Source organism: Prionailurus viverrinus, unplaced genomic scaffold (genome assembly GCF_022837055.1).
Source record: "Prionailurus viverrinus isolate Anna unplaced genomic scaffold, UM_Priviv_1.0 scaffold_35, whole genome shotgun sequence".
Lineage (NCBI taxonomy): Eukaryota > Metazoa > Chordata > Mammalia > Carnivora > Felidae > Prionailurus > Prionailurus viverrinus.
Window position 1 is genome coordinate 4,992,714 of NW_025927605.1, and position 14,117 is coordinate 5,006,830.

The 14,117-nt window shown below is 56.2% G+C and overlaps 1 protein-coding gene across 1 annotated transcript; it reads left to right on the plus strand.

Annotated features, from left to right (window-relative positions):
• Nucleotides 1-6,504: 6,504 nt before the first annotated feature.
• Nucleotides 6,505-8,858, plus strand: NEUROD2 (neuronal differentiation 2). The gene is made up of 2 exons (XM_047845916.1): nucleotides 6,505-6,523; nucleotides 7,663-8,858. The coding sequence occupies exon 2, from the start codon at nucleotides 7,668-7,670 to the stop codon at nucleotides 8,814-8,816; it is 1,149 nt and encodes a 382-aa protein (XP_047701872.1). The 5' UTR covers nucleotides 6,505-6,523; nucleotides 7,663-7,667; the 3' UTR covers nucleotides 8,817-8,858.
• Nucleotides 8,859-14,117: the final 5,259 nt, after the last annotated feature.

A 14,117-nucleotide genomic window follows, 5' to 3' on the forward strand; every position in this document is an offset into this window, starting at 1 on the left:
AGCATTTTCACACCTGTTAGCCTGTTTGACACTTACAACAGTCCTAGAAGGCTGGTTTTATTGCAATTATCAAGCCCATTTTACAGAGAGGAAGGCTGACATGCCACGTCAATTCCAGGATTGGTGGCGAGGCTGAGGGCAAAGGAGGGAGGGTTTCAAGGAGAGGCTTCCTGTGTGGGGGTGTTCTGCCTCAGCTGCAGCCTTCAATTTCTGGGCTAGAACTGACACCTGCTCCAACAGTGGCAGACAGGCCTTTGGTGCCACAACCATTTCTTGAGGCGATTCTCTGTGCCAGGCACTGGGCCCGATTACTGTCTTTGAGGAACGTGCTGTCAGATGAGAGAGACCCGTGAGGCAAAGGTCAATACCTATGCCTATGTAGAAGTGTGCAAAAAGTATTAGAGGAGACTGGGTAGGAGCATCTAACCCAGAGGGACTTCCCGGAGGAGGTGATGCTTAGGCTTAAAAGGCTAGGAAAAAGGGAGAGGGCGCTCCAGACATAACAGACAACTGGGACAAAGGCTCACAGGCACAAGGCTTGTGAAAGTAGAAGCAGCTTAGAGCTGCTGAGGGTCTGGGTTCAAGGCAGGGACAAGTGCTGGGGCAGCCAGGTCGGGGGTGTCCCTACGGAGTGTGGCCTGCTCCTAGGAGTGATGAGGAGCCATTGGAGATGCCTGAAATACGACTTTTTAGATAGGATGGGCAGAATGGGTAGCCTTGATCCTGTGCAGGAAGCTCAAAGGGCAGTAAGGGCTTCACAGGGGAGAAGGGCCTGGACAGGGCCCATGAGACAGAAGGGGTATGAGATATTGAGGGGGTGGCTTTGGGCAGCAGCAGCAGCAAAGAGGAAAAGGCAGTGAGAGTGGGACTCAGCCTTGTCCCTGGACTTCAGTTCTCGCCCCCTCAGGGAATTACAGTTGCCTCCTGCAGGGTCAGAGTAGAAAGGAAAGGGGCTCTGAGGCTTCAAGAGGTGGGAGGCTGGAGCAAGGGATCTACAACTGGGCAGGGACCACTCTAGTGAGGGAGGCGCCTTGGGGCCTCTGTGACCTCAGAACCAGAGCTTGGTGCCCAGTATGAGGGTCAAGCTCCTCCAGTCTCAGCCTCCATGACCCACGCCCTCTGAGGGCCACTTTGGGGGGGGGGGAATCTGTGATCCCCAATTTCAAGTTCAGTTCCCCAGAATGAAATTTGTACAAAAGGCAGGAGGAGGGGTCTGGAGGTTCTGAGCTCCACCAGGGACCCTGGGTCTTGCTGCTTTAGGAGATTCTCTGGAGAAAGGCTCGTACCCTCAAACTCTCTTAGCCAGCCAGGCATTAATGCAGCGAGCATTTATTGAGTGCCAACTCACTACAGCCTTTGTGAAGCACTGGAGTATTGAGATATAAAACAAGTAGCCACTGTGGTCAAGTCAGGGAGACAGATGGGTAAATGGATCCTCCTAACAGAAGGTGGTAAGCACGGAAGCTGTCCTGCCTGGGGAGTTTCCAGGAAGGCTCCCAGGAGGAGGTGTCCTTCCAGGAATCGTCCTTGTGAGGAATGAGGATGACTGATGAAAGGGAGACTCAGAGACCCAGAGACCAGTGCCCATCAGGGAAGCAACTCTTAGAAAAACAGGGCTCAGGAGCCAGAAGTCAAAGGTTATGGGGCAAAAGGCCACTCTACTCTTGGAACAAGGGAACAATCCTGAGGGGGCTGGCTTTTCAGAAGGACTGGAAGGTCTCCCCCATCACCCTCTGTCCTGGGTTGGGGGCAGGATGGGGAGGGGGAAGGGTGCAGCAGAGTTCTGCCTCAGGACTCTCAGCACCATGCCTGGCCCCATGGGTGTGTGCCCACCCATCTTTGGGTGGGGCCTAGGCCCAGAATGGGAGCCCAGGGCTCAGGCAAAGGAGAATCCTGGTACTGAGCTAGAGGTCAGGACAGGAGGTCAGCACGGAGGAGGGGGGCTACACCTCACTGGTCCTCCCCCTCCCCCTCCCCCGTGGCACCACAAGGCACGCAGCCGCATATCACCCGTGCCAGCCCTCACCTCCCGGCAACGTCGCCGCATTCTCAGCCACGCCATCTGGCGTGCCCGCCGCTCCCCAGAACACTGCGGCGGGCGGGGGAGGGGGTAGCGGGGCAGGTGCCCACCCCAGAGCCAGGAAGAAGCGGCAGGTCCCCCTCCCCCAACGCCCTTTTGGACTTGAGGTGGGGCAGGGGGATGGGGAAGGGGGTGGCAGGTGCTCTCATGCTTCAGGAGGAAGCTTCAAGCATCCTGAACTGATAGAACAGGCGCCGTCTGGGCAGTGCCAGCCTGCCCCCTCCCCTTCCTCCTCCCCCCACAGCACAGCTAATGCCAGCAGCACCGGGCCCTCAGAGGATCTCCAAATTCCTGCCCTTCCCCTCAAATCAGAGATGAGGGTGACGAGAACAGGCTGCCCCCTCCTCACTGTTCTCCTACCCTCATTCTTCACCTGCCCGCCCACCTCAGCGGGGGGAGGCCCCAGGACGTGGCCTTAGATGGCTTCCGCCACAGAACGGACACCTGGGTTCTAATCCACCTGCTCCCCACGGCTTGGCACTTTGGTGGGAAATCGAGTCTCCTTCTCCAGCACACTTGCCCCCACCGATCTTATTTGGGGCATGGTGGTGGTGGCGGCTGGCTAGGTGTCCTTCCGGGTGTCAGCATGGAGTGGAGTTTTTACAGATTTATATGCATGTCTGTACTTTGGTGGAGCCCGGGGTGTAACGAGAGCAGTTTTACAGAACATTCATCCTGTCCCCTGAGCAAGATTCCCCTAGACTGCTCAGGAATGACCTGTCCCCTCCCTCTGTCTCTGCCTGTCTCCCCCCGCCCCCCCATCAGGACCTAAGCCTGCACAAAATGGCCGCCACCCCTCCGAGGCAGCCATTTTAGGTGCCCAGACTGTGGCCTCCCTTGGGATGGGGCTATGTCTCCATGGGAACCTCAGACCCTCAGCTCCCAGCTCCCTCCATGGGGGTGGGCAGCAGAAATGGGAGTCTTCCAGGCCTGGCTGAGGTACCCACTATTCCCCTTTTCCTCTCAGAGACCCAGAGGGGACTAGGCCCCTCACCAACTCCCTTCCCCCAATGCCAGGGGGAGGAACAGATGGCATCTCTGGGTGTCCTTCTCCTTCCGTCTCCTTCCTTCCATTTCTGGCTCTTTCTGTCTCTCCGTCACTGCATCTCCGCATCTCTGGGTGAACAGAGAGGAGCATGTATGTCTCTGTATGTTCGTGCTTGTTCGTGTGGATGTGGACACGTGTGTGTTGTACCTCTTCCAAGCCTATGTCTGAGGCCGGCCCATCCCACACCTCCCTCTGTTCCAAATTTCCCCTGTTTTTTATTGTATCTTCTAAAAAAAAGTTGAAACGTGTCGAGTGAGAAAAACTTGTTCCATTTTTCTGAAGGAAGAAAAGACAGGGGCAGGAAACAGACCAAGAGGGATGAAGTTCCCCATGCCCTCAGGTATACCCACCCCCACCCCCAGGTCTCCTTCTGTGGGGGGTTAAGAGGGGCTTCTCAGACCTAGAGAGCCAAGGTCATTCTTAACAGGAGGCTGGGAGGGATGGAAAGACTTCCCAAGGGCTCCTTTATCCTGAGCAAGGTATTGCTTCCTGCCTGGAGTAGAAAGCAAAGCTGGTAGGGGTCTGTGAGACCCTAGGTGGCTCAACCCAATCCCTCAGTGTCCAAAGGAGAAGGCAGAGGGTGTCTTTCTCCCCCAAGGAGGTACTCATTCTCTTACTCATCCATTCATTCACCCATTAATTCACCAAAAACTCAATTCCTATATAGACAAAGCATTCTGAATGTGTATGGGGGTATGTGCAAGAAATTAATATTGTAAAGCATGTTACAGTTTACAAAGTGCCTTAATAAAAATGAGATATGGCATTTGTTGAATGCCTACTATACTGCTGGCCCTGTGTATTACCCCACTGAGTACTAACAGCAACTCTAGGAGGTATGGCATAATCATCCCCATTTTACAGATGCGGACATCAAGACTGAGAGACCTTATGCAACTTGCTCAAGGCATTCAGCATTCTTTGAAGCTAGTAAGTGGGGTTGGGCAGAAATCAGAGTCCAAAGCACATGAATGTAACTCAAATATCACATGGCCAAGGCCTTGAGGAGAAGGGGCCCCTATCGGGATCGAAGACCCCACCCTCAGTAAAGGGACAATAAAGCCTTTGAGGCTGTACTCAAATTTGGACAGGGGCTGGCTGGCATTCCTGAGTCTCTACCCCACCTCATAGGCCTCTGTCTCTCTGGCTATGCCCAGAGTGCCCTAGAGGATCTGCCATAGGTGAGATTTTACCTTCCCAGACCTAGGATCCCTGCAAGAATGGTGGAAGACTTAGCATCGACCTCTCATCCTTGGAGACCCCTGAGGCAGACTGTAGGGTTGTGGAAAGAGCACTTGGCTGGGAGTCAAGGCCCTGGATCCTAGGTCGGGTTCTGCTCTCCCTTCGTGTGTTCCTGGACAAGACGGTCGCTCTCTACAGACCTTGACAAAAGGAGGAGTTGGGGCTATTCGTTCTGAGGCTCCTTTTAGCTCCTGGCCAACTATCTCTGAGAGCCTCAGGCACCGGCCTCCCCCTTCTCCAAGGCCTCCTTAGCTACTGTATGCACCTCTGTCTAAAACCTGATTCATTCTACCAAGCATCCAATCAGTGTCTTACCAGCCCAAGGTCCTCTCTGGAGGCTTCCCCAGGGAGAAAACTGTATGTGCCCAGATGGAGAGTGAAGCCCCTGTCTTGCTCAGCATTGCACCCACCACAGTGCTTGGAACATGCTTGACATCCAAGTGTGTGTGCTTAATGTATAATTGAAGTTGCCTGTGCATACGTAAGCTGGAGGATGGGAAGGGACAGGAAATGTGGGTCTGAAACACACAAATGCTGAATCAGGGTGTGGGCAAGCGTCTCTCTCACCTGGTTGTGATTACCTGCTCACACACATGTGTCTGTCTGAGTCAGGGTGTGTTTCTACTTTCTGCACCACAGGGTGAGGAACAGAGGTGTGTGCGTCTGTGTGTGTGTGTGTGTGTGTGTGTGTGTGTGTCTAAAGCTACCTCCCTCAACTCATGCCATTTGCATCTGTATCTGGCCCAGTGAGAGAGTTAAAAGGTGAGCTGTAAGAGAAAATAGCCATTTCCTTCTTTATCAAGACACCTGTCTGACCCACCTCCCCTTTGTCCCTCTCAAGACTGTTGGAGTTGACTTCAGTATTTTTTTGTAGGGGGAGGAGAATGCTGAGTCTTCTCTAGGAACTTCAGGCATTTTCCAGCCCAGCCCCCTCCTCCTCCCTTAAATAAGTAAGTCAGAAGGCCAGGAGAGAAAGCCACTGGTGGGATGGTTGCTTGTCTAGCAGGGGGAGGACATGAGGGAGGGGGTGAGTGAGAGATTTCTGGTTTAGGAATCCAGACTGAGACCCTCTCCCTCATTCCTGATGGTGGGTACACAGGCTTATCCTAGAGGCTCTTCTCCACCCCCACCCCAACATACATATGCCCCCAAACACCCAAGGAAATCTCTCCCATAGGCTGACTCCACAGATATACACACATGTCCCCACAGACACACACACGCCCATGCAGAGGCACAGACATCCAGGCAAGTCTTTCCTTTTCTCTGTCTTTCCCTTGGTTTGAATTTCGTTCAGCCACATATGTTGTGTGTGCGTGAGGGTGGGTGGGGGAGGGGCAAACAGGGATGAGGGATGGCATGGTGCCAACATCTACCTATGGGGTTGGGCTAGGGACGCCCCCCACGCCCACCCTGGGAGGGGGCCTCAGCTGTCCCTTTGTGACTGAGGGGATCCTCCCAGGGAGTGGGGGCAAGCATAGAGGTCCCTTCTCCAGACCTGAGGTTTGGTCCCTGACCCACCTTTGGGGGGCCTGCAAGGGAGGAAATGGACAGAGCAGGACCCTGGAGAGAGCATAGATAGAATTGGGGGCCACCACAAACCCCCAGTTGCCAGCCTTGTCACCCCATTGTTCCCATGTGGGGGGCTCTATATCCAAGGGGGGCAACTCCTCCCACCTCCCTCTCAATCCCTGCTTTCCCTGCGTTGGGCGGGGAGGGGAGGGCGGCAGAGATATTTATTTATTTCCTTTATTTATTTAATTTTTTTTTTTTTTTTTTTTTTTTTTTTTTTTTTTTTTTTTTTTTGGAGTAGAGAGTGACAGATGGCGGCGGGTCCCGGGGGAGCCGGCTCTCCCCCAATGCAGACGCATGCCAATCACCGTCTCTCATGTGATAGCTGCTGCCCGTGACGTGCCAAGCCCATATGGCCTGGCATAGAGGCTGGTACCCCGCCTGGTAGAGATGCCACACTCGCTCCGCGGTTCGCATGGCGCTCTGAAGACGCCGGCGCCCGCCGCCTTGAGGAGCCGCTGCCCCCGCTCCCTGAAGATGGGGGAACAATGAAATAAGCGAGAAGATTCCTCTTCTCCCCCCTCTCTCTCTTGCCCCCCTCCCCCCCCTCCCCTCCCCTCTCCCCTTGACTCCTCTCCGAGGTAAGTTGTCCGAAAGGGAGCTAGATCTGACCCGCCGGCTGCGGGGGGGTGGGGAGGGCGGCTGCTTCGGCCGACAAGAGGGTCCGCAAATCCCCCCTTCCTGGGACGATGCCCCCTCATAGGGTGGGCATCGGAGGCGCCCAGGGTTCCCTCTCCCCTAGGGGCTGCAGCTCAAGGGGCTACGGAGGGAGGCGTCTCTGCTTGCGATGGGCTTGGGGAGAAAAGCAAGATCATGGTGGGGGGGGAGTGAAGAAGCTGAGATGGGGACCCCCCCCCCCGCATGGTTGTCCCGGAGGAACCTGCGACCTTTCTTCACCACCCAAAAAAAAAAAAAAAAAAGGAAAAGAAAAGAAAAAAGAAAACAAATTTGATTCCCCCCCACCATCAGTACCGAAATACAACGAGATCTGGAGAGTCGTGAAGGAGGGAGGCAGTTTGAAGGGGGTAAAGGGGTCCTTGACCGCAGGGGAGACGGACGAGGCTCGCTTCTCTCCGTCTCCTCCCCACGCCCGGGTTCCTCGGTCCTCGCCTCCCGGAGCCGGCTCCGGGAGCCGGGGACGCAACGGCTAGAGACGATCCTCCCGCCTCTGGAATTGGGGCTGCGGGGGTGGGGGCCGGGCCGAGGGCGGCGCGCGGCCAAGTTGCAAATTGGATTAGGGAGTGTGGGGGTGAGAGCCGCGGGAGGGGTGGGGGAGCCCGGTCGAGGGGCCCGGGCCGCCAGAGCCGCCGTGCGGGGCAGCTGTCCCCACCCGCGGCCGCCCAGCCTTCCTCCACCGCCAGGAGAGAACCGGCGTTCAGGGCGAGCGCGCCGCCTCCCCGGGCGAAGATGTCTGTTTCCTAACGCCCCGACTCGGTCTCTGCCCTGACCCGGAGAAGCCCCGAGTGCGGGCAGCGGCCCCTCATTCAGGCAAGGGGCGGAGCCGGGGCCCAGCGCTGGGGAGAGGGCCCGGGCCGAGATCCCGGGCCGGTAGCCGGGGCAGGGCTGGGCCGGCTCTGGGCGGGGCAGGAGGAGGAGGTGGGCATCCAGGGCACCCTGGGCACCCGGACTTGGGGGTGGAGGCGAGTTGGGGGGGCGGCGTGACCCCATTGTGCCCCTCACTCAGTGCTGTTTCCCCTTCCCGCCCGCGGGGCGCCCTCAGGCACCATGCTGACCCGCCTGTTCAGCGAGCCCGGTCTCCTCTCGGACGTGCCCAAGTTCGCCAGCTGGGGCGACGGCGACGACGACGAACCGAGGAGCGACAAGGGCGACGCGCCGCCGCCGCCGCCGCCTCCGCCGGGGCCCGGGGCTCCGGGGCCAGCACGGGCCTCTAAGCCAGTCCCTCTTCGTGCAGACGAGGTGCCGGAGGCCGCGCTGGCCGAGGTCAAGGAGGAAGGCGAGCTGGGGGGCGAGGAGGAGGAGGAAGAGGAGGAGGAGGAAGGGCTGGACGAGGCAGAGGGCGAGCGGCCCAAGAAACGCGGGCCCAAGAAGCGCAAGATGACCAAGGCGCGCCTGGAGCGCTCCAAGCTGCGGCGGCAGAAGGCGAACGCGCGGGAGCGCAACCGCATGCACGACCTGAACGCGGCGCTGGACAACCTGCGGAAGGTGGTGCCCTGCTACTCCAAGACCCAGAAGCTGTCCAAGATCGAGACGCTGCGCCTAGCCAAGAACTACATCTGGGCGCTCTCGGAGATCCTGCGCTCCGGCAAGCGGCCCGACCTGGTGTCCTACGTGCAGACGCTGTGCAAGGGTCTATCGCAGCCCACCACCAACCTGGTGGCCGGCTGCCTGCAGCTCAACTCGCGCAACTTCCTCACGGAGCAGGGCGCCGACGGCACCGGCCGCTTCCACGGCTCTGGTGGCCCATTTGCCATGCACCCCTACCCGTACCCGTGCTCGCGCCTGGCGGGCGCACAGTGCCAGGCGGCGGGCGGCCTGGGCGGCGGCGCGGCGCACGCCCTGCGGACCCACGGCTACTGCGCCGCCTACGAGACGCTGTATGCCGCGGCGGGCGGCGGCGGCGCGAGCCCGGACTATAACAGCTCCGAGTACGAGGGCCCGCTCAGCCCCCCGCTCTGTCTCAACGGCAACTTCTCACTCAAGCAGGACTCGTCGCCCGACCACGAGAAAAGCTACCATTATTCTATGCACTACTCGGCGCTGCCCGGCTCGCGGCCCACGGGCCACGGGCTGGTCTTTGGCTCGTCGGCTGTGCGCGGGGGCGTCCACTCGGAGAATCTCTTGTCTTACGATATGCACCTTCACCACGACCGGGGCCCCATGTACGAGGAGCTCAATGCGTTTTTCCATAACTGAGACCTCGCGCCTGCCCCTTTCTTTTTCTTTTGCCTTTGCCCGCACCCCTGTCCCCAGCCCCCCGAGCGCAAGGGGACCCCCACCTATCCTGGCGCCGGGCGCGGGGAGCGGGCCGCCGGTACTGACCCTCTCCCGGGCAGTGCAGTCCTCTTACCAGTGGGTGGCCCGTCCCAGGAGCCTCGATTACCCCAGGGGACTCGCCTTCTCTCTCCCCAAGGGGTTTCCTCCTCTTTCCCAGGGGTAGTTCTCCAGGGACCCCTCTTAGGGCACTCCCTGGAGACCACCTCCCATTCCCAATCTCTACACTTAGGTTTCCCCCTCCCCTTCCCCTCTGCAGGCCCAAAGGCATCGGCAAGGGGGCAGCTGAGCTGTGGGATACTGTTTTCCCTCTATTGTTGTTGTTGTTATTATTATTATTATCATTATCATTATTATTATAACAGACACCGAGCTGCCGTGGCAGAAAGGAGCCGGGCGCCCCCTCTTTCTTGAAGAGGGCATAAGTCAGGGCGCTCCAGCCTGGAACTGGAACACCCTCTCCCCGACCCCTCGTCTCAGCGTTTCGTGATTTTAATTTTGGCGGGAGGAAGTGTGGATTGAGAGGAAAGAGAGAGGCCAAGACAATTTGTAACTAGAATCCGTTTTTCCCCGTTTCCTTTTTTAAAAACAAACAAACATACATACAAAAAAAAAAAAAAAAAAGGCTAAGAGGCGACGGAGGCCGAACGCAGAGTCCGGATCGGAGAGAAAACGCAGTAAGAACTTTTAGAAGCAATAAAAGGCAAAAAATACTACTACCAATAATAAAAAGACACAAATATCTATGCAAGGAGGTTCTGACTGAGCCTAGCGGCCCGGCCCGGCCCCGGGATGCCCCTCCCGGCCCGCGGGCCGCGCCGCCCAAGCGCGGATCTGTGCACTTTGGTGAAGTGGGGGCCGGCGCCGCCCCCTCCCCTCCCCAGGTTCTTACAATCAGTGACTCGGAGATTTGGGGCCCCAGTGCCACTGCCCTCCCCCGCCCCGTCCCCATTGTGCGTCATGCTGTTTTTTAAAAATCTGTTTCCAAATTTGTATGGAATGGCAAACTGTTGGGGGGGTCGGTTTGGGGAGGGAGGGTTTGCATGAGAGACACACACACGCACACCACACCGCACGCACACGCAGGCCCGGCGCCGGCGTCCGGGGGCAGAGGGGAGGAGACCTCGCCGACCCCCGGCTCCCCGCAGGCAAGCCTCATCCCGGGTTGAGGGTGGAGACCAAGACCTGGGGACAGCCCCGCCCCTGCCCGACTGTGCCTCGGTGGGCGCAAGGCGCCGGCCATTTCCGATGACTGGAGAGGAGGTTTTTGTCTGAAGCGTCCTCTTGGTTCTGGCTAGCAGGTGGGCAGGGAGAGGGCTGAGGGTTCCTTCTGGAAGTTTCCCAGAAAAGGGGGCAAAAGGAGAACCTCTCCCCACCGGAGGAGGCAGGAGATCAGGCATCCAAACACACGACGCAAAAATGCAAACCCACAAGCGACACACCCACACACTCACCCACACACTCACACGCAATTTTACCTTCCTCTTGTAGCGAAGATGAAACTCCCGTCGGACACCCGAAGTGCATTGCGTGTTTCTGTTCAGTTTAATGACGATTAATAAATATTTATGTAAATGAGATGCAAAGCCGGACCCGGTTTCTCACAGTGGCCTCATTTCATTTGGGGGATTGAGCTGGGGCTCTGGGGGATGGAGACAGAGTCAAGTGACTGTGCAGAGGCCAGGGACAGGGACCCTGGACATTCCTGGGAGGGATTTCCACCCTACAGCCTTCCTCACACCCATCCACTGGGCACCAAAACAGCTACAGTCATTGCCCTTCCCGGACCTTACACAGACTTACACACTCTCCTAGCACAAAGCATTGTACTAATCTCCTTACACTCCTTCAGTTCCCAAACATGCACCTACCTCCTTTGAGAACAAAATATCTTTTCTTCACTGAAAAATGACCCAGTTGGGAACAGCCAGTCATTTTACAACCCTCTGCCCACTGTTGCAAAAAAAAAACAAGTGCAGGGAGATAGAGAGACAACCATTTGAGCCAGACAGGGATGTTTTTAAATAAAAAAATTATAAGGTCATGAGGATGAAATATTAATGTAGGAAGTCTTTTTAGTCTTAAATTTGTGTTTCAGTAGACTCAGGGGAATCAGCCATTTTTAGCCTCAAGAATATTGAAATTTATAGTGGTGTTGATGAGGTTGCAGGGACATCCCAAGGCTGTATGAAGGGTCTGAACCTAGGTGCCCACCTGGAACAGTGGAGCTTGACATCACCATGAGTTTCCCCTGACAGGGCAGCAGGAACCCTTCTGGTCCACATCTGGACAACTTCCTTCCTGCCTGGTGCAGCTCCAGACAGAGGGAAGCCCTCAACCTAGGGAGGTGGAAAAAGGGCACCACAGAGGAGTTGGTGCTGCCTAAGCTGCTTCCTCATCTCAGAGAAGACAGCCTCACAGTTCTCTTTCTCTGAGCCTCAGGGGCACAGGTATCTCTGAACTGACTTCCCTGAAAGGACCCTCCCTTAGACATCGGTGCCCACTGGACCCCTGGAATATTTGAAGGGGAGGGGTCTAAGTCCCAAAGACTAACATCCCAAAGCCCGAACACGGTTAGGAGTACCGAGACTGTTTCCAACGCTGCTTCCTTAAATAATTAACAACAACAACAACAACAACAACAACAACACTGTTGCTTGTTTTAGAACTGAAATGGGCAGTGTACTACTGTTGGGGCTGGATGCTAAGGCTTTTAAAGATTTGATCCAAGGCCCCCCAAAAAGGAGAGCGCCATGAGAAAATTGTGAAAGGAAAAGCTAGTTGAAGGAAGCTTTAAATGTAAAAGCATAGATCGGATTATACTGCCTGACCTTCAGCTTGGTGCCTCCCTTAAGTGACCACTTCCAAACACTCTCACCAGTGAAGACAATGCCCTCTCTCTACCAGAGGACTGCTGCGGGTAGACAGAGGCCAGGAGGCTGGGAGCTGTTCGCGCCCCGGTGCTGACTCTCGTCCAGTCTCTTGCTTTCCCGCCTGCCGCAGACGGAGGCCGCTTGTGACGGCCCCAGGGAGCGTGGCACCACGAGAGGTCCTTCCTGATACCCGGCTGGAATTCTGGGCGGAATTCTCCTGCGGTTTTTGTAGAATTTCACTGGAATCCTCTCAAAATTTCATTCTAGAATTCTTATGGGATCATATATCTAAAGTGAGGTTAAGAAGTGGACCCTTCGACCTAGCATTCACCTCTGTCAGTGGTCTAAGGGGATTTAACAAACCTCTGAGTCACCCCTATTCTTGGGAGAAAGGATTTGACCCACCTTCTCCCCCCCCCCCCCTCCCCACTTCCATGATGTATGAAGCTAGGCGCAACTCCCAGACTCAAATCTGGAGTCTGGTCTGCTCATGGCATGGGACAGGCCTGGCAGGGACAACTAGAGAGAAAAAGAACTCGGCACCCATCCCGAGGCCTGAGTCTTATCCTGCCCTGGAAACAAGGTTAATTGGGCTTCTCTCCCACTCAGCCTGTTTCCCAGAAGCTGTTCTGAAGTCCCGGGCTGGGTGGCATCCAGGTGGCTTGGGGCCGGAAGCAAAAGACCCCTCCACGTGGCTTCCCTGGCCAGACCAGACTCCTACACTTCACTCTTCCGGCTACTCCACGCGGCACGATTAGGTTTTGAAAGGTGGATTCCAGTTCCTTTCAAAAGATGTTGATGACTATGGAGACACAGCACCTGTGGTCACCTCAAGGCAGGCGGAGGTGCTCCGGCCCCTTTTGGGGCTGGGATCCCCAATGCCTCTGCCTCTGCCTCCAGTGAATTCCAGCGACTACGTGAGCTACCCCTTCCCCAATTCCTGACCCTTCCCCCATACTGGCTGCACTCTAGCTGTGCTCTATCCTCCCATCACCCCCCTTCCCAACACTCAACTTCCCCGGTGAGATGGCCAGATGAGCAGGAGAAGAAGATGCGGGAGGACACGCAGCCCCAAACTCCCCCTCGCAGGTCGTTTTCTCTAGCTGGCTCTCCCGCTTGCACGCACACACACCGAGAAGCTCCAGGAACAGAAGGAGGTGTGTAGGGTGGGGGAGAGGGAAAAAGCTAAAAGGGGCCAGAGCAGTGGTAGGGAGGGGGCAAGGGGAGAAGTCCTAGAGAGGACGCCCTCCCTGTCCTAGCTTGAGCAGCGGGATCTCCAAGCACACACTAGCAGAGGCTCAGCTCAACCCCTGGGCTGTGGAAACCTGAAAACTGCAGCCGGGATCAATCAGGAGGGCATCTTCCGCTTGATTTTCCCACCCCCATCTGAAGTCAAGCATTTGGAAATGGCAGGGAAACAGAGATGTTTCTGAGTCCAGGCCATTTGTCCATCAGGGGGAAAGGGAGAAAAAGCCTTGTGCTCTTCTCCTCTCTGTTTAACCAGCCACAATCGACCAGGAGTCCCTGATGCCCAGTGAACCCCCAGCTCTGATTTCATCACCTCGTAGGACAACACAATAAACCACTGAGTACAGTCCAGGGAAACTAAACCCCAAGGGAGTCAGCAACAGGGAAGCCCTGGCACTCCCTGAACTCCATCGGGCTGTGTTTGCTTCCCTCTCTTTCTGTTTTATGGGAAAGTTCACAAGCCTGACCGATGCAAGAATTGCCCATAGAGGTCAGAGATTTCATTCTCTCTTGGATGACCTTGGCTTTCTTCTCTTCCCCAGAATCTTAAACCTGAAGTTGTCTGCTCCTTGGAGGAGAAATCTGAATTTGAGGGGACATTGAGACCGAAGGATAATTCTAGATTCCACAGTTTAGTTCTCAAGGAAGGTGGGAAGAAAGGGACAGTGTGGGCCAGGCCTGACCAGGCTTGGCCTTCGCCTCCACTCCCAGGTTCCTCATGTCACAACAGGGGTTAGATCAGGACTCCACACTTGACCTGCTCTTATGTGCTCAAAGGAGAAAGTTTCTTCTTGCGAGATGTGGAAGGGGGCAGGTGGGCCTCGGCAGTCACAACAGGCTTCCCAGCTCACAGCCCGAAGATGTCGTCACTTTTCTTTCTCTAAGGCTGGGGCATGAAGGCACCGACCACAGACCCAGAGGGGAGGTAAGTAAGGACCTGGACTTTGAGAAATCTGAAAAGCCTCTTCCTCTCCTAAATCCTGAATTAGCCTCTTGCCTTTCTGTCCTGCATCTTTAAAAATTCTGGACAGTTTTCCTTGATGAGAAGTGGTAAGAAAGGGCACAGCCATCTCAGAAGGACTGGTCTGCTCTCTGAAACTTT